Genomic DNA, 20,806 nt, shown 5'->3' on the forward strand with positions numbered 1-20,806 from the left:
GCCTCGCGCATGGATGTGTGCGATGTCCTTATGTTAATTAGGTTTAAATAGTTCTAAGTTCTAGGGGACTGATGACCACAGCAGTCAAGTCCCATAGTGCTCAGAGCCATTTTTTACATTGAGGATATCTTTCAGCGCATAACTCTCTAGCTCTGACTGAATTTCGTTGGCATACTCAGTAAATGAGAAGCATATCGAATTTTTCTTCGAAGGAATACATCATTCACACTCGCTTGATTCGACTATACTAATCTTACCGTTCCTATTAGTGTTGTATTGCTCACCCGTCGAATTGTGTTTACATGTGAATGGCACGTTACATGGATACGCCGTATTCGGCGAATATTCCTTATTTGCACCATATACGAGACAGAATTGTCAGAGCATGTGCTTCGATAAGTTCCGAAGTGATAAGGAACACCATTCAATCCATGATAAGAAGATTGCAGCACTGCAATGATGCCAATGGTCATCACTTCGAACACCTTCTATAAATGGACGACCATGCCACCTTTTTGACCTTCATTGACCTTCAAAGACCTTACTGTTACACATCATTGGATTCGTCTCGATAGATGCTATCAGAAAATAAGTGTCAAACTATAGCATCCTATCTAAAAAAAAAAAAAAACTAAGTTGACCTTCATGTGTCTGATGCGACCCCACCTAGCAACAAAAAACCAACGTCATATTATGGCCACCATTGTCACATGTAACATTTTTCCTACAAACTTTTCAGCTATTATCGTACTTTCGGAGTCATTCTAGATGGCTGTAGTTAGTGACTCACCCTGTATAATGGATGGTCCGCCTGTTAAAATATAGTGGTCACTTCCGCATTACATAGGAGTGTCCGAAAACTTTTGATGAGACGGTGTATTCGAGCTTGTCCTTTGTGTATTTGAATCCTGTTTCTGCGTATGGACAGCTCAGCGGCGGTGTTGCCTAAACCAGCTGGAGAAGGCGTGGTGACTGTGGTGCACGGTCTAGAGTCCAGTGCTCGAAACTGAGAGACTTTTTGAAGGTGGCTGAACTGCTTCAGGGCGTTTACTAGCGGAACGGTACTGATGTCGAATTTAACCCCGTCTCTCGTGTAAAAGCACGGCTGGTGACTCATTTTTAGGCTGCTTTGTGTGACAGTGTAGCAGTCCAGAAACTCAATTCGTGCTCGCGATTTCGCGTTTCTTAGTCAACCTGCGGACCCGAACGTTGCGTGATTTGTCTCGCACGCCACTTAATGCTAAGTATCTGCAAGGTGCCTCGCGGTGCGTGGCGGAGAATACTTTGTGTCCCACTATCATTTCACACACTCTCTCTTCCATTCGCGACTGTTTGATGAGAAGAAGAACATTCGATGTAATTCCACAGATTTTTTCGCTACGCTCATTTGGCGAGACATGTTGTTGTGGTCTTCTTTCCCAAGACTGGTTTGATGGAGCTCTCCATGCTACTCTATCCCACGCATGCCTTTCCAACACCGAACAACTATTGCTGCCTAAATGGCTCTGAGCACTATGCGACTTAACTTCCAAGGTCATCAGTCGCCTAGAACTTAGAACTAATTAAACCTAACTAACCTAAGGACATCGCACACATCCATGCCCGAGGCAGGATTCGAACCTGCGAACGTAGCGGTCGCTCGGCTCCAGACTGCAGCGCCTACAACCGCACGGCCACTCCGGCCGGCCAAGGGCTGCCTAAATCCTTCTGAATCTGCGTACTGCATTCACCTCTTTGTTTCTCTCTGCAATCCCCTACCCCACACTTCCCTCCAGTACTAAACTGGTGATCCCTTGATGTCCCAGAATATGCGCAACTAACCAATCAATTCTTCTAGTCAAGTAGTAGCATAAACTTCCGGCCAACCCAATTGTGTTTAGTACCTTCTCATTAGTTACGTGATCCACCCACCTAAATTTCAGCATTCTTCTGCAGCACCACATTTCAAAAGCTTCTATTCTCTTCTCGCCTGAACTGTTAACCATTTACGTTTCACTTAAAAAAATGGTTGAGATGGCTCTGAGCACTATGGGACTAAACACCTTAGGTCATCAGTCCCCTAGAACTTACAACTATTTAAACCTAACCAACCTAAGGACATCACACACATCCATGCCCGAAGGAGGACTCGAACCTGCGACCGTAGCAGTCCCGCGGTTCCGAACTGCAGCGCCTAGAACCGCACGGCCACCGCGGCCGGCCGTTTCACTTCAATACATGGCTACACTCCAGACAGCTTCAGAAAAGACTTCCAAACACTTAAATCCACATTAGAGCTTAAAAAATTCTTTTCTTCCTAAATGCTTTTGCTGCCGTTGCCCGTCTCCATTTTACATCCTCTCTACTTTGGCCATCATCAGTTATTTTCCTGCTCAAGTAGCAAAACTCATCTACTACTTTAAGCGTCTCGTTTCCTAATCTGAATCTCTTAGTATCACCTGTTTTAATTCGACTACACTCCATTATCCTTGTTTTGCTTTTGTTGATGTTCATCTTGCATCCTCCTTTCAAGACACTGCGCATTCCGTTCAAGTGCTCTTCCAAGTCCCTGTACCGGATAAAATTAAAATGTCATCGGCAATCCTTAGGGTTTTTATTTCTTCTCGCTGAACTTTAATCTTTTCACCAAATTTTTCTTTGGTTTTATTTATTGTTTGTTCAATGTACAAACTGAATAATATCGGGGAGAGTCTACAAACTTGTCTCACTCCCTTCTCAACCACTGCTTCCCTTTCATACCCCTCGACTGTTGTGACTGCTGTCTGGTTTCTGTACAAGTTGTAAATATCTTCCTGTACGTTACATCTGCTACCTTTAGAATTTCAAAGAGACTATTCCAGTCAAAAGCCAAAAGCTTTCTCTAAGCCTACAAATGCTATAAACATTGGTTTTCCTTTCCTTAACCTATCTTTTAATATAAGTCTTGAATGTTCCTATATTTTTCCAGAATGCAAACTGATCTTCCTCGAGGTCAGCTTTCACCAGTTTTTCCATTCTTCTGTGAACAATTAGTTTCGTATTTTGCGAATATAACTTATTAAAGTGACAGTTCGATAATACGCAAACCTCTCAGCACCTGCTTTCTTGCGAATTGGAATTATTAAGTTCTTCTTTAAGTCTATGGGTACTTTGCCTGCACCATGCATCGTGAGTTTTATCATGGTTGCCTCTCCCGAGGCTGTCAGTAGCACTGGTGGAATGTCGCCGACTCCCACAGTCCTGCCGGCCGCTGTGGCCGAGCGATTCCAGGCGTTTCAGTCCGGAACCGCGCTGCTGATACGGTGTCAGGTTCGAATCCTGCCTTGGACATGGATGCGTGTGATGTCTTTAGGTTAGTTAGGTTTAAGCAGTTGTAAGTCTAGGGGACTGATGACCTCAGATGTTAAGTCCCATAGTGCTCAGAGCCATTTGAACCATTTGAACTGAGAGTCCTGTTTCGACTTTCAGTGCTCTGTCGAATTCTTCTCGCAGTATTGTGTAACTCCCATCTCATCATCATCTACGTCGTGTTCCATTTCTATAACATTGCCTTCGTGTTATTCTCCCTTGTATAGAACCTCTATAAACTCCTTCCTCGTCTCTGCTTTCCCTTCCTTGCTTAGGACTGGTTTTCCAACTGCACTCTTGTTATTCATGCATTTCAAAATACCTACGGGTGTACTGCCGGTCTACAGTGTCCAACGGGCACAATATTTCGGCGATCATACATGTCGCCATCATCAGGTGAACTGACGGACTGAGCTCCTGTGAACGTGCCGGCACGGAGATCCGTACGCTATGGCTGCTCAGGTGGGTTCGGTCGCGGCGGTGGCCGATTTAAATACCCTCCGCCCGCGGCCCGCTCCCTCCGCCGTCCGCGCCCCGCGCCACGGTCGCGCGGTGGAACAGATTGCGACGGCGTCTGAGATGACGTCGGTGTGACGGCTCTGTCCGCCGTGGTCGTCACAACTATACGTTTGCTCGATTTACTCTCGATTAACCCAATCGCTGGTTCCCAAGCCTTGCTAAGATTATAGCCACAGTCACGGTTTATGAGGTCGTCATTGGTGCGAATTTCGATGGCCTCTCTAACAACGCTGTCCCAGTATCTCGACGTCTGTGCCAGAATCCTCCTGCGTTCATATTCCATAGTGTGATTTTCCGACAAACAATGGTCAGCGACCGCCGACTTGCTCGGATACGTCAGTCGAGTGTGCCTCTGGTGTTCACGGCATCGGTCCTCGACGGTACGCATCGTCTGACCAATATACGACTTGCCACATTGACACGGAATCTGGTACACGCCGGCCTTCCTCAGACCGAGGCCATCTTTGGCGCTCCCCACCAGTGCACGAGTTTTATTCGGAGGACAAAACACAGTTCCGACCCGCTGTTTCTTGAAAATGCGGGCGACTTTCCCCGAGAGTGCGCCTGTATATGGAATAAACGCAGTGCCTACCTCCTCCCTCGTGATTTCATCCATCTCCACAGGTTGTGCTATAGTGGTTGGGCGGAGAGCACGTTGAATCTGCCACTCTGAGTACCCATTTTTTCGAAATACAGTTCTCAGATGTTCCAATTCCTGGGGTAGACTCTCTGCGTCAGAGATAGTGCGCGCCCTATGTACTAGAGTTTTAAGTACCCCATTCCTGTGTGAAGGGTGGTGGCAGCTGTCTGCGTGCAAATACAGATCAGTGTGCGTTGTCTTCCGATACACGCCATGACCTAGGGTGCCGTCAGCCTTTCTCTTGACCAAGACGTCAAGGAAAGGTAATTTACCCTCCGTTCCAGTCTCCATGGTGAATTTGATGTTGGGGTGTATGGAGTTTAGATGTGTAAGGAAGTCAAGGGGTTTATCCATACCAACGGAAAAAGTAAGTAGGTTTCCATTCGGATGACGACAGGGCTTCCTCCTCGAAGTTCTCCATGTACAAATTCGCTACCACCGGTGAGAATGGGCTACTCATGGCGACTCCCTCCGTTTGTTCACAGGAGCTCAGTCCGTCAGTTCACCTGATGATGGCGACATGTATGATCGCCGAAATATTGTGCCCGTTGGACACTGTAGACCGGCAGTACACCCGTGCATATTTTGATTATCAAATACGCCGGGAGAAACTCAAGAATCACTTCATGCATTTGTTCCTCTTTCCTCCAAAGGCCTATTTCATTTTCCTTCCTCTAGTGAAATACGCTTCGAAATCCTTCCATTCCCGGTTAGCCATTTTGCGCTTCTTGTCAATCTCATTTTTAGACGTTTTTATTTCCTTTCGACAACATTTGCTGCAGTTTTATATTTTCTCCTTTCGTTAATTATATTCCATATCTCCTGTGTTATTCAAGGATTTCTATTACGCTTCATCTTTTACCTGCTTTGTCCTCTGCTATCTTCAGTATTTCATCTCTCACAGTCACCCATTCGTTTTCTGCTGTATTCATTTCCCCCGTTCTAGTCAGTAGTTGCCTAACTCTGCCATTGAACTCTCAGCAACCTCCGGATCTTTCAGGTTATTCAGGTCACATCACCTTAAATTCCTACATATTTGCAAATTCTTCAGTTTTTATCTACAGCCCATAGCTATCACATTACGGTTCGACTCCACATCTTCAGCTGGAAATGTCTTACGATTTAAAATATGGTTCTGAAATGTCTGTCTTACCATTATATAGTCAAACTGAAACCTTCCAGTTTCTCCACTTCTATTCAGCATATATAACCATCCTTGACGAATCTTAAAACAATTTGATGATTAATTTATGCTCTGTGCAATGTTCCACGAGGCAGCTTCCTCTTTCATTCCTTTCCCCCAGATTGTATTCAGCCACAGCTTTTGCTTTTCTTCCTCTTCCTACTATCGAATTCCTGTCCCCTATAACTCTTAAATTTTCGTCTTCCATAACTATCTAATGAACTAATGTGGTGGGTGTTGGCTGTCTTGGCTATAATAATGCGTTCACTATGTTCTTCATAGTAGCTTTCCCACATTTCTAGGTCCTTACCAATTACTTAACCTAATCCTACATCACCCCTATTTGATTCTGATTTTATAATCCTGTATTGATCCGACCAGAAGTCCTGTTCCTCCTGCCACCGAACTTCACTAATTCCCACTGTATCTAACTTCACACCTATCCATTTCCCTTTTTAAATTTTCTAACCTATCTGTGCGATTACATGATCTAAAGCACCGCATTTACATCTATAGAACGCCAGTTTTGTTTCTTCTGATGAGTAGTCCCTGCCTGGAGATCAGAATGGGGGACAGTTTTACCTCAGAAGTATTTTACCCAAGAGGATCATTTAATCATACGGTAAAGCTGCACGCCCTCGGAAACAATTATGGCTGTAGTTTCCCCTTGCTTTCAGCCGTTCGCAGTACCAGCACAGCAAGACCATTTTGGTTAGTGTTACAAGGCCAGATCAGTCAATCATCCAGAGTGTTGCCCCTGCAACTGCTGTAAAGGCTGCTGCCCCTCTTCAGGAACCACACGTTCATCTGGTCTCTCAGCTGATACCCTTCCATTGTGATTGCACCTGCGCTACGGCTGTGTGTATTGCTGAGGCGCGCAAGCCACCTCACACACGGCAAGGTGCATCGTTCGTGGGGGGTGGTCGCGAAACATATATGGGGGAAAAAATAGTTTGTTACCCAGTCAGTTTGTCCCACATACATTTCGCGATTCCTCCACGAACCATGGACCGAAACATATGTGGGAAAAAAGTAATATGTTGCACAATTAGTTTTGTGACACACACTCCCTGAATTTCGACAGTAACCTTTTCTGTCGCAGCATGTAGCATCTACCACTGCAGTTTGTTGAGCATCTCTGTACTGCACTAGTGTTCACTAAAAAAAAAAGACTGCTATGAAATGCATTGTTCCTCGTTGCCTACGCCTTCTGTTAATCCAAGCTAGTAAGGGGGCCAGACTGATGGTCAGTCTGTTTTAGTAAATGGCTAATACGGTGCATGATCTCAGTTGCAGGCTGCTTAGCTAACGACTTCCAGGAACAACAAGAATTTGATTTTCACTATTTCAAATAATTAATGGCCGAAATCAAAAAATTTAAAATGTTGTCGTAATCTACTCATTAAGCGGTATAATTCTATATCACACGTTTAACACATTGAGGCAGTGTAACTCATGGCGCGCAATTTACCCAGACTATATTCACCCATCACAGCCTATGAGAACGTGAGCACTTAGTGACTTCCAACAAACTTCAAATATAAATTCAGATATTTTCTAAACTTTCTCTGCCTTACGTGCTTAACGTCAAATATTTTATTAACTCATATAGAAATAATAGGAGGTCCGAAGCTGTTTCACACGTGATACTTCGATTCTTTAAGGAATCAGGAGTGGAAGGGGTTTACTGGTACTCATGGGTCGGTCGAACAAGTGTCTTGTAAGCCGCTCCTTTCGTGGATGAGTTACATTTTCTTAAGATACTTCCAACGAATCTCTGTCTGGCATCTGATTTTCCTACTATTTGTATCGTGTGGGCGTTCGAATCCAGGTCGCTCCATGCGATCACTCCTAGCTACGGTATGGTAGGTAGTTACTGTTTGTCGTTACTTGCCAACAACAGCATAATGGGACACCATGGATCCCTTCGCCTATTTACGCAAAGTACGTTCCGTTTATCTACGGTCAGGTTCTATATCCAGTCGCTGAACCAATAGCAGACCCCCTGCAGACCTTCCCACGTCTCGCTGCAGCCCTTCTGGCGTCGCTACCCCAGTGTAAACAGCAGCGTAGACCCTGATTAGCCTCACGGAGCTTCAGACACTATTCACTAAGTCATTTATGCACGCGATAATTCGAAAGTCATGTCCTATTGGATAAATAGGATGAACCAGAACTCCCTCAACAAACTTTTGGAGGTGGCAGTATGTACAAAAACTAAAAAACAAAAAAATACCTTCAAAAGTATCCGGACACCTGGCTGACTTACAAGTTCGTGGTGCCCTCCACCGGTAATATTAGAATTCAGTATGCCTTGATGACAGCTTCCACTCCCTCAGACATGTGTTCAGTCAGGTGCTGAAACGTTTCTTGGGGAATGGCAGCCCATTCTGCACGGAGCGCTGCACTGAGGAGAAGTATCGATGTCGGTCGGTGAGGCCAGGAGCACAGTCGGCGTTCCAAAACATCCCCTCGGTGTTCTGTAGGGTTCAGGTCAGGACTCTGTGCAGGCCACTCCATTACAGGGATGTTATTGTCGTGTAACCACTCCGACGCAGGCCGTGCATTATGAACAGATGCTCGATCGTTTTCAAAGATTCAGTCGCAATACCCGAATTGCTTTTCAACAGTTGGAAGCAACAAGGTGCTTAAAACATCATTGTAGGCCTGGCCTGTGATAGTGCCACGCAAAATAGCAACGGGTGTAAGACCCTTTCATGAAAAACACGACCACACCGTAACACCACCGCCTCCGAATTTTGCTGTTGGCACTACACACGCTGGCAGATGACGTTCACCCGTCATTCGCCATACCCACATCCTACCAGCGGATCGCCACATTGTGTACCGTGAATCGTCAGTCCACAGAACGTTTTTCCACTGTTCAATCGTCCAGTGTTTCCGCTCCTTACACCAAGCAATGCTTACTTTGGCATTTACAAGCGTGATGTGTGGCTTATGAGCAGCCACTCGACCATGAAATCCAAATTTTCTCCCTCCCGCCTAACTGTCATAGTGTTTGTAGTGGATCCTGATGTAGTTTGGAATTCCCGTGTGATGAAAGATGACTAACTGAAACCCTCAGCTGCCGACAGGTATTGTTGATATACCTCGATGTGGACAGCTGAAAATGTGTGCCCCGACCGGGACTCGAACCCGGGATCTCCTGCTTACATGGCAGACGCTCTATCCATCTGAGCCACCGAGGACACATGAATAGCGCGACTGCAGGGACTTATCCCTTGCACGCTTCCCGTGAGACTCACATTCCCAACTGTCCACAATTCTACATACGTATTGCACCTTATAGACATTTGCCCACCCACTCATTACTTGTGCACGCTTTGGCGATTCCCGTAAGAGTTTGGGCAAGCTGTGCGCATTCGCACAGACGAAGGTCAATGGCTGGGTAGCCTTTAACTATATATATGAAGACAGCAACTGTTCTCGAAAGAAGCGTGCAAGGGATAAGTCCCTGCAGTCGCGCTATTCATCTGTGTCCTCGGTGGCTCAGATGGATAGAGCGTCTGCCATGTAAGCAGGAGATCCCGGGTTCGAGTCCCGGTCGGGGCACACATTTTCAGCTGTCCACATCGAGGTATATCAACAACACCTGTCGGCAGCTGAGGGTTTCAGTTAGTCATCATTTATTCCACGGAAAAGCTGCACGGTCATCAACAGTATTCTGTTCTTTCGAGAACAGTTACTGTCTTCATATATACCGTGTGACGGTCTGGATAGATGTCTGCCTATTCCACATTACGACCCTCTTCAACCGTCGGCGGTCTCTGCCAGTCAACAGACGAGGTCGGCCTGTACGCTTTTGTGCTGCCGGCCGGCGTGGCCGAGCGGTTCTCGGCGCTACAATCTGCAACCACGCGACCTCTACGGTCGCGGTTTCGAATCCTGCCTCGGGCATGGATGTCTGTGATTTTAATTAGGTTTAAGTAGTTATAAGGTCTAGGGGACTGATGACCTCAGATGTTGTCCCATAGTCCTCAGAGCCATTTGAACCATTTTGCTTTTGTGCTGTACGTGTCCCTTCACGTTTCCACTTCACTGTCACATCGGAAACAGTGGACCTAGGGATGTTCAGGAGCGTACAAATCTCGTGTACAGACGTATGACACACGTGACACCGAATCACCTGACCACGTTCGAAGTCCGTGAGTTCCGCGGAGCGCCCCATTCTGCTCCCTCACGATGGTATGGAGTACCTGGCAGTAAGTGGCAGAACAGTGCATTTAATATGAAGAACGTATGGTTTTTGGGCTGTCCGGATACTGTTGATCACATAGTGTAGCTTAACAACTGCAAGTCAGTTTCACAATACAGTAAGATTTTCAATTAAGTTATTACAGTCATTCTCCTCAGTCACGTTCCGCCTTCCAATTCCAAGTCGTTTTTATTTGAACAAATTCTAAATGTGTCTCAGTCAAAAGTCTTGCATTTTCGCTTTCGCTACTATAGTAGTGCAGAGAGCAGAAAAAAAAGAAAAAAAATGGTTCAAATGGCTCTGAGCACTAAGGGACTTAACATCTGAGATCAACAGTCCCCTAGAACTTGTTGCTGTTGTTGTTGTTGTTGTGGTCTTCAGTCCTGAGACTGGTTTGATGCAGCTCTCCATGCTATTCTATCCTGTGCAAGTTTCTTCATCTCCCAGTACCTACTGCAAACTACATCCTTCTGAATCTGCTTAGTGTATTCATCTCTTGGTCTCCCCCTACGATTTTTACCCTCCACGCTGCCCTCCAATACTAAATTGGTGATCCCTTGATGCCTCAGAACATGTCCTGCCAACCGATCCCTTCTTCTGGTCAAGTTGTGCCACAAACTCCTCTTCTCCCCAATCCTATTCAGTACCTCCTCATTAGTTATGTGATCTACCCATCTAATCTTCAGCATTCTTCTGTAGCACCACATTTCGAAAGCTTCTATTCTCTTCTTGTCCAAACTATTTACTGTCCATGTTTCACTTCCATACATGGCTACACTCCATACAAATACTTTCAGAAATGACTTCCTCACACTTAAATCTATACTCGATGTTAAAAAATTTCTCTTCTTCAGAAACGCTTTCCTTGCCATTGCCAGTCTACATTTTATATCCTCTCTACTTCGACCATCATCAGTTATTTTGCTCCCCAAATAGCAAAACTCCTTTACTACTTTAAGTGTCTCATTTCCTAATCTAATCCCCTCAGCATCACCCGATTTAATTTGACTACATTCCATTATCCTAGTTTTGCTTTTGTTGATGTTCATCTTGTATCCTCCCTTCAAGACACCATCCATTCCGTTCAACTGTTCTTCCAAGTCCTTTGCTGTCTCTGACAGAATTACAATGTCATCGGCGAACCTCAAAGTTTTTATTTCTTCTCCATGGATTTTAATACCTACTCCGAATTTTTCTTTTGTTTCCTTTACTGCTTGCTCAATATACAGATTGAATAACATCGGGGAGAGGCTACAACCCTGTCTTACTCCCTTCCCAACCACTGCTTCCCTTTCATGTCCCTCGACTCTTATAACTGCCATCTGGTTTCTGTACAAATTGTAAATAGCCGTTCGCTCCCTGTATTTTACCCCTGCCACCTTTAGAATTTGAAAGAGAGTATTCCAGTCAACATTGTCAAAAGCTTTCTCTAAGTCTACAAATGCTAGAAATGTAGGTTTGCCTTTCCTTAATCTTTCTTCTAAGATAAGTCGTAAGGTCAGTATTGCCTCATGTGTTCCAGTATTTCTACGGAATCCAAACTGATCTTCCCCGAGGTCGGCTTCTACTAGTTTTTCCATTCGTCTGTAAAGAATTCGTGTTAGTATTTTGCAGCTGTGGCTTATTAAACTGATTGTTCGGTAATTCTCACATCTGTCAACACCTGCTTTCTTTGGGATTGGAATTATTCTACTCTTCTTGAAGTCTGAGGGTATTTCGCCTGTTTCATACATCTTGCTCACCAGATGGTACAGTTTTGACAGGACTGGCTCTCCCAAGACCGTCAGTAGTTCCAATGGAATGTTGTCTACTCCGGGGGCCTTGTTTCGACTCAGGTCTTCCAGTGCTCTGTCAAACTCTTCACGCAGTATCGTATCTCCCATTTCATCTTCATCTACATCCTCTTCCATTTCCATAATACTGTCCTCAAGTACATCGCCCTTGTATAGACCCTCTATATACTCCTTCCACCTTTCTGCTTTCCCTTCTTTGCTTAGAACTGGGTTTCCATCAGAGCTCTTGATGTTCATACAAGTGGTTCTCTTATCTCCAAAGGTCTCTTTAATTTTCCTGTAGGGAGTATCTATCTTACCCCTAGTGAGATAAGCCTCTACATCCTTACATTTGTCCTCTAGCCATCCCTGCTTAGCCATTTTGCACTTCCTGTCGATCTCATTTTTGAGACGTTTGAATTCCTTTTTGCCCGCTTATTTACTGCATTTTTATATTTTCTCCTTTCATCAATTAAATTCAATATTTCTTCTGTTACCCAAGGATTTCTACTAGCCCTCGTCTTTTTACCTACTTGATCCTCTGTTGCCTTCACGACTTCATCCCTCAAAGCTACCCATTCTTCTTCTACTTTATTTCTTTCCACCATTCCTGTCAATTGTTCCCTTATGCTCTCCCTGAAACTCTGTACAACCTATGGTTCTTTCAGTTTATCCAGGTCCCATCTCCTTAAATTCCCACCTTTTTGCAGTTTCTTCAGTTTTAATCTACAGGTCATAACCAATAGATTGTGGTCAGAGTCCGCATCTGCCCCTGGAAATGTCTTACAATTTAAAACCTGGTTCCTAAATCTCTGTCTTACCATTATATAATCTATCTGATACCTTTTAGTATCTCCAGGGTTCTTCCATGTATACAACCTTCTATCATGATTCTTAAACCAAGTGTTAGCTATGATTAAGTTGTGCTCTGTGTAAAATTCTACCAGACGGCTTCCTCTTGCATTTCTTAGCCCCAATCCATATTCACCTACTACATTTCCTTCTCTCCCTTTTCCTACACTCGAATTCCAGTCCCCCATGACTATTAAATTTTCGTCTCCCTTCACTATCTGAATAATTTCTTTTATTTCATCATACATTTCTTCAATTTCTTCGTCATCTGCAGAGCTAGTTGGTATATAAACTTGTACTACTGTAGTAGGTGTGGGCTTCGTATCTATCTTGGCCACAATAATGCGTTCACTATGCTGTTTGTAGTAGCTTACCCGTGTTCCTATTTTCCTATTCATTATTAAACCTACTCCTGCATTACCCCTATTTGACTTTGTGTTTATAACCCTGTAGTCACCTGACCAGAAGTCTTGTTCCTCCTGCCACTGAACTTCACTAATTCCCACTATATCTAACTTTAACCTATCCATTTCCCTTTTCAAATTTTCTAACCTACCTGCCCGATTAAGGGACCTGACATTCCACGCTCCGATCCGTAGAACGCCAGATTTCTTTCTCCTGATAACGACATCCTCTTGAGTAGTCCCCGCCCGGAGATCCGAATGGGGGACTATTTTACCTCCGGAATATTTTACCCAAGAGGACGCCATCATCATTTAATCATACAGTAAAGCTGCATGCCCTCGGGAAAAATTACGGCCGTAGTTTCCCCTTGCTTTCCGCTGTTCGCAGTACCAGTACAGCAAGGCCGTTTTGGTTATTGTTACAAGGCCAGATCAGTCAATCATACAGACTGTAGCCCTTGCAACTACTGAAAAGGCTGCTGCCCCTCTTCAGGAACCACACGTTTGTCTGGCCTCTCAACAGATACCCCTCCGTTGTGGTTGTACCTACGGTATGGCTATCTGTATCGCTGAGGCACGCAAGCCTCCCCACCAACGGCAAGGTCCATGGTTCATGGGGAGGCCCTAGAACTTAGAACTACTTAAACTTAACTAACCTAAGGACATCACACACATCCATGCCCGAAGCAGGATTCGAACCTGCGACCGTAGCGGTCGCGCGGTTCCAGACTGAAGTGCCTAGAACCGCTCGGCCACATCGGCCGGCCAGAGAGCAGAACAGCGCATTACTCAAGACGACAGCAATACGAGTTAAGAAATATAATTTACAGAGTTTTTGTGTTTTCGCACAGGGATCGCTTTTGTACTTATTCAGTTTTACAGGACCTTAGTAAGATCGAGTAGATCTGAACGTACTTACCTCTTATTTGTCATTATCACGAACAGGTTTTCATTAGTTTGCGTTTATGGGTATTGCCTTCTTGCTAGTAGACAGACTGTTCAAAACTGGGTAGGGTAAATATACAGATATACGTAATTAGACACGCAGTAGGCACACCACTTGATATAACTGTTCTTCGTGAGACATAAAGATCACACCTTACTTTAGATGTAAACGTTACGGTGTCACAGGAGATTCCTGAGATTATTCTGAAAAATTGTCAACTGTTTTTGTGCATTTGCCTGGTCCTCCAGTAATCTGAATCATCCGACATAATAGCTTCACGCGAGCATAGGGTCGGAAATTGTCTTTGGTGGACCGGAGATCTTCACCAAAGCGTTCGGCAACCCTTCGGGCACGTCAGCCACGCGTGCAGCCTACACTGCCCCTGCACACATCAGCGTCGCGTACTATCCCTGTCGCAGTAACAGACGGACACTGCACAGACACACAGACGTGGCCAGAAAATAGTGCCGCGAGTACTCCGTCGCCTTCCGCTATATAGGTCGGCGCTAGAGCAGCACAGATCTGGTCTTCCACCTTCGACAGTCTCTCCTAACCTCTGGGCGAGTGCTACACACACCCATCGTCTTAAGATGCTGTCGAAGCCCATCATAGGGACCGACGCCGGGTTTATACAGCACTCGTCGTTGTCTCCCTTGGTGCAATCGGACTGCATGCAGGAAGGACTTTTATGTTCCTGTGCTAATCTCCATCTACATCATACTCTGCAAGTCACCTAATGGTGTGTGGCGGAGAGTACCACAGAGTACCACAACGTGATCCGTCCAACCCTGTTCCACTCGGGAATAGTGCGTGGGAAGAATGATTGTCGGTAAGCCTCTGTATTGGCTCTAATTTCTCGAATTTCCTCCTCGTGGAGATGTATGTTTCCTACTGAAAAGAGCTGTCCAGAAATTACTGTTACCGTGATGCCTAAAGTCTCTCTTGTAACGTCTGCCAGTGGAGATTGTTTAGCATCTCCGTAACGCTCTCCCGCCATCTAAACGATCCCGTGACGAAACGCTCAGTTCTTCGTTCGATCTTCTCTATCTCCTCTATCAGTCCTGATAGGGGTCCCAGAGGGATGAACAGTACTCAAGAATCGGGCAAACAAGCGCCTTATAAGCCACTTCTTTCGTGGATGATTTACATTTTCTTAAGATTCTTCCGATGAATCAGAGTCTAGTGTCTGTTTTTCCCACTATCTGTTTTATATGGTCATTGCATTTAAGGTCTGGTCTAGATGGTTACGCCTAGATAGCTACACCTAGATATTTTACGGCAGACGCTGTCTCCAGCTGTTTGTCATGAACAGTGTAGCTGAACAGTAGTGGATTTCTTTTCCTAAGTATGCGAAATATGCTACATTTATTTACGTTCATGGTCAACTGCCAGATCCTGCACCATTCATCAATTCTCTGCAGGTTGTTCTGGAAGTCCTGACTATCTTCTAGCTTTGCTACTTTGGTATAGACATGTGCATCATCTGCGAATAGCCTTAAAGGGCATCCGATGCTTTCTACTAGATATCGTAAACAGCAACGTTCCCATCGCATTTCCCTGTGGTACTTCGGATATTACCTTTACATATGTCGATTTTGTTTCGTTAAGAGCGAGGTGTTGAGTTCTGTCTGCAAGAAAGTCTGGAACCCAATCGCAAGTCCGCTCCGATACTCCGTAAGCTCCTATTTTTTCATTAAACGGCAATGTGGGACGGTGTCAAATAGTAAGTAGGCTATTTAGGTTTTTATGTTGGTAACGCCACGTGGCGCTCTGTATGAAGATCACTGACTGTGCTGTGTGCAGTCTGTGGCTGGTTGGCATTGTTGGAATATTCGCTAGTGTAGTGTTGGGCAGTTGGATGTGAACAGCGCGTAGGGCTGCGCAGTTGGAGGTGATCCGCCAGCAGTGATGGATGTGGGAAGAGAGATGGCAGAAATTTAAGAGCGGACGATCTGGGTGTCTGTCCGTCAGAAAATAGAAATCTGTAAGACTGGATGTCATGAACTGATGTATATATATATTATGACTTTTGAACACTATTAAGGTAAATACATTGTTTGTTCTCTACCAAAATCTTTCTTTTGATAACTGTGCCTATCAGTAGTTAGTGCCTTCAGTAGTTAGAATCTTTTATTTAGTATTGGCGCTCGCTGTACTGCGGTAGTAACGAAGATTTTTGTGAGGTAAGTGATTCATGAAAGGTATAGGTTACTGTTAGTCATGGCCATTCTTTTGTGGGGATTATTGAAAGGCAGATTGCGTTGCGCTAATAATATTGTGTGTCAGTTTAGTGTTGATCAGAATAAGTAAAGAGCGAAATGTCTGAGTGCGTTCAGTTTTGCTCAGCTGTTTGAAAATCAAATAACGTAGAGGTTTATCAGCACAGTCATTAATAATTGTTCAAAGGGGACGTTTCAAAATGTCTTACTGAAATCAAGAAACACGGCATCAACTTGAACGCCATTGTCCGAGTTTCGCAGGATCTCTGTTTGCGGAATCCATGTTGATTTTTATAGAGATGTTCACTTTCCAAATACGCCATAATTCTAGAGCATAAAATACGTATGTTCCATAATTCTACAATAGATTGACGTCAATGATATAGGTCTACAATTGTGTTGATCTTACGGCCTTTCTTAAAAACAGGAATGACTGGCGTTTTTTTCCGGTCGTTAGACATATTTCAGTAGCTCAAGTGAAGCACGATAACTTACTGCTAGGAGGGGAGCAAGTTCTTTCACATAAAAGTATTCAGGATAGCTTCACCGGACTTAGAACATTTTCTATACCAGCGTATTTGTCAGATTATGGCATTACCATGCTGTCAAGTCTTGTAAGGTGGCATGGTCTCCTGACCTTCATTTCTTACATATTCCGACCTCATCATCGTATTCTGCGTATCAAGACGTTTCATTTGAGACCAAACTCGATAGGGTAGAGTCAATTTTACATATTTCCATTTAATCGATATGCAAATCCAATAAATAAATAGCAAGTGTGCACCGAGATTAAAAAGTCGAGGCTGGCGTATAAAAACATTCAAGACACGACGACCACAGGAGTTTTTGTTCGGCGGAGGCAACCAGCCCGCTGGAAAGTCCATAGGAGGGTGAGTTAACACGCAGCTGCGCCAGCCGGCCGTCTGCCAAGGGACCAAAACAGTTTTCGCCAGAGAAAAGGGATAATAGCCTGCATGTTCACCTTAAACGTTAAACCCACTGTATTGTTTGGGAGAGCCCCGGCATACGCATTCTTTTGACAGACCTAGTTCACAGTTTCAGATTTCTCACAAGTGGACAGTAAACGCCTAATACAGATGCTATACATTTCTGGATTGGTCGGCTTAGCCATTCTCCCATTTGTAAGAGTAATGCTGATTGGTGGACTATTTCTGACGCAATGAGCCGGAGGAATGAAGGGATGATATGCCCTTTCGCTTTTTGCTCTGAGGGAAGTCGTTCCGGTGATATTCTTGTAGCGGGAACACGTAGCGTGTGCGATTGCTCTCGTGTGTGTATGCAGAGAGCGAGGAACAAAGTCTCTACTCAGTACTGCTCTGAGAGAGCACCTCTGTCACTAGTGAATCGGAGTGATGCACTATATTGAGTTGCTCGCGATTAAGCGTTTGTTCACTGTATTGACCATAATACTTAATGTGCGGTGTGAACATAAAAGGTAACCTCCCATTCCGAAAAGAACCCGGAAATTTGTGTATCACTTTATAAATAAAAGTTTCACTTGATTTTCTTAAATTTTGCAATAAATAGTATTTTCCGTTCGTTTAATGTTTTTCTTGCACCAACTTTCAATACTCCACACCCAAGTATCCCACTCGTTACATAAGAAAATAATATATTTTTGTGTCTTTTCCGTTCAGCGGACGACTCCAGAAGATATTTACTGCTGAAAGTTTTTCAGGGATTTCTTTTTGGTACGTTAGGAGCGTCTGTCTGACTTCTGTAGTAGTGTGCGGTGGAAATTGCTTCTTGCAGGAGCCAAAGTGTACTTGTCAGATCAATACGTTGTGCAGCTCGTCAACATAACACCCACATACTGACAGTCTTCATACCTGTAAGAAAATGCAATTGCGATTTTGTTGTTATTGGGGAAACAGACGTTTCTTTCCTTGCTCAATTAACTTTTGCAAATTTTGATCACTAATTTTGCTGTGTCGGCGTGAGCGACATACCAGCCTCATTTCGAATTCTAGAGTTGCTTCGTGACCGCTGCATCGTAGTCGAGCAAAATACAGAGTACGGGTACATTTGTTTAGCACACCAATGCGGCTGGAGATCGGCATATGGTTGAGAAAGGGTGGGCTGTTACCTCACCTGGAAGAGCTCGCCGAACAAGATGACGGCGCCGCCGCCCTCCAGCGGCTCGCCGTGCTCGCTGATGATGGTGCACAGCTCCAGCATCTCCTTGTGCACCTGCGATGACGCCTTCTTGCCTCGCAGCTCCGTCTTGGACCCAGCCTTCGGCCTGTGGACAGCACATTCGTCTTAAGGAACAGTACGATACCTCTTGTCCCTGGTTACTGGCAGGTCATCTAGACTAGTACTCCATGAGCAAATACCTTACAGCGAAATAGGACATTGTTCCACAGTCGTTTTAATGAACATCAAGTCACTTGTTACTAGCTGTTCGTCTATATTAAGAGCACATTAGTATACACTGATGAACTAAAACATTATGACGACCTCCCTAAGAGCTTGTTGTTCCTTATTGGAACGAAACACATCACTTATTCGGGTTATGAGGGTGTAAGGTGGCAGAATAAGTGGTCAGATTCGCACCTTACATGAGACCATTAGAAATCGTAATGAGAAGGTGAAGATGACACCTAACGTAAATCTACAGTTACGAGAGTATTTGCCTATCAATTACAGTCAATCGACAGTAATTAACTCACCATTCCTATACAATGAATGTCTTTGAGCAGAAGGTAGAACAGGGAACACGAGTCGAGTCGCTTTTAGTATCCAAAAGCCAGCTCCACAACGGCATAGCGAGGCTGTGCTGCAGGAGTGACGCTGGAAACCACTTAAAGGGGTGGCAGAAAGGAGGACAGCGACCCTGGGCCAGGTGATTGATGCTGGAGGACCGCCTGTAGCGAGGGCATCGGTACAAGGGCAGAGAAGAAGCTTTAGAAAACTGCGTTTCGAAATTACAACGGGATACGAACAAAAGCAACTGACGCATTGTCGTCTAGCGAGTCTGACACACGGTAAGGTCAATGTACTTTAGACGTCTAGAATGGGCAAAAAACGTCCGATTGGCGGATACGCACTAGGAAGGAGAAAAATACTGAAGTTTCGACGCAGTTTGGTGGAAGGGACGTTGCGATTGGTAGAGGGTGTTTCTACAAAATAAGAGGAACGCCCCTATTGGTCGAAAAAAGCCGTGGCGTGTAAAAGGAACCCAAGTGGAGGGAGGCATTTCTGCCATGAGTAGGACAAGAGAGAAATTTTTCGAGGAGACTCTTCTCTGAACTGGCGCGAAGTGCAGAACGGAACGCTTAACGCTCCATACGAGGTAGAGAAGAAATTTGTGTGGACACTGTGTTCACAGCGGCTGCACTTCAGCTAAAATTAGCTGTAGCAACGTTTAGCTCCAACTGTGGAGAAACGAACCAGCCAAATTAGTTAATAGTTCTTCGAGAACTGAGAGGGCACTATAATATGCACGCTGCTCCAACCATGCGCGTGTATATCGCCACATAATAAGACTAGGGCTGAGTGCATGTTTTCTCACATAACGAGAAACACAGAGAAAATTTCTGCTGGAAAGTTCAGCAAAGGTCAGATTAGTTTTGTAGGAATTTCAGTGGGAGAGAGCGGCCTTGTACACAGCAGCACGTTGCAGCTTAAGGTAAATGCAGCGTGCAGAGGCGTAAACTTTGTTGGTTCACCAGCTTGCGTCCACTATAAACTCGAGTGGCCTTGGGTAATCTTGTTCTCAAATTTGTCACTTGACTAACCATCCACCGTAGACTTGATTGTCATCCTAAATAGTACCGAACTTTGAACCGGAATTGGACGATTTTCGTAGTACTGACCAACATCATAATGCATGTGTAGGAGCAGTTTTGTAAAGAAACGTCCAATTTAACTTTCACATTATCGTGCTTAGGAATAATGTAAAGAAACTTCCAATGAAACTTTCATAATATTGTGCTTAGGATTAATGTTCTTTCAGAGAGTTAATATCTAACATTGTTGTGTATAAATTTATTTCACTTTTTGATATTGGCAAGATCTACATCTACATCTACATCTATACTCCGCGAGCCACCTTACGGTATGTGGCGGAGGGTACTTATTGTACCACTATCTGATCCCCCCTTCCCTGTTCCATTCACGAATTGTGCGTGGGAAGAACGACTGCTTGTAAGTCTCCGTATTTGCTCTAATTTCTCGGATCTTTTCGTTGTGATCATTACGCGAGATATATGTGGGCGGTAGTAATATGTTGCCCATCTCTTCCCGGAATGTGCTCTCTCGTAATTTCGATAATAAACCTCCCCGTATTGCGTAACGCCTTTCTTGAAGTGTCCGCCACTGGAGCTTGTTCAGCATCTCCGTAACGCTCTCGCGCTGACTAAATGTCCCCATGACGAATCGCGCTGCTTTTCGCTGGATCATGTCTATCTCTTCTATTAATCCAACCTGGTAAGGGTCCCATACTGATGAGCAATACTCAAGAATCGGACGAACAAGCGTTTTGTAAGCTACTTCTTTCGTCGATGAGTCACATTTTCTTAGAATTCTTCCTATGAATCTCAACCTGGCGCCTGCTTTTCCCACTATTTGTTTTATGTGATCATTCCACTTCAGATCGCTCCGGATAGTAACTCCTAAGTATTTTACGGTCGTTACCGCTTCCAATGATTTACCACCTATGGCATAATCGTACTGGAATGGATTTCTGCCCCTATGTATGCGCAT

The 20,806-nt window shown here is 44.6% G+C and overlaps 1 protein-coding gene and 2 non-coding genes across 3 annotated transcripts in view; 1 reads left to right on the top strand and 2 right to left on the bottom strand.

The window, feature by feature from the left end:
* LOC124720310 (actin-binding Rho-activating protein-like) overlaps nt 1-20,806 on the bottom strand; it is a 235,507-nt gene that overhangs the window by 48,146 nt on the left and 166,555 nt on the right. The window contains exon 3 of the mRNA XM_047245617.1: nt 18,191-18,341. Coding sequence (XP_047101573.1) covers nt 18,191-18,341 — 151 coding nt within the window. The remainder of the gene's footprint in view (nt 1-18,190; nt 18,342-20,806) is intronic.
* On the bottom strand, nt 8,805-8,878 carry Trnat-ugu. The gene has a single exon. It is a non-coding gene; the product is annotated as a tRNA-Thr (tRNA).
* Nucleotides 9,169-9,242, top strand: Trnat-ugu. The gene has a single exon. It is a non-coding gene; the product is annotated as a tRNA-Thr (tRNA).

The sequence above is a fragment of the Schistocerca piceifrons genome, chromosome 11 (genome assembly GCF_021461385.2).
Source record: "Schistocerca piceifrons isolate TAMUIC-IGC-003096 chromosome 11, iqSchPice1.1, whole genome shotgun sequence".
Classification (NCBI taxonomy): domain Eukaryota; kingdom Metazoa; phylum Arthropoda; class Insecta; order Orthoptera; family Acrididae; genus Schistocerca; species Schistocerca piceifrons.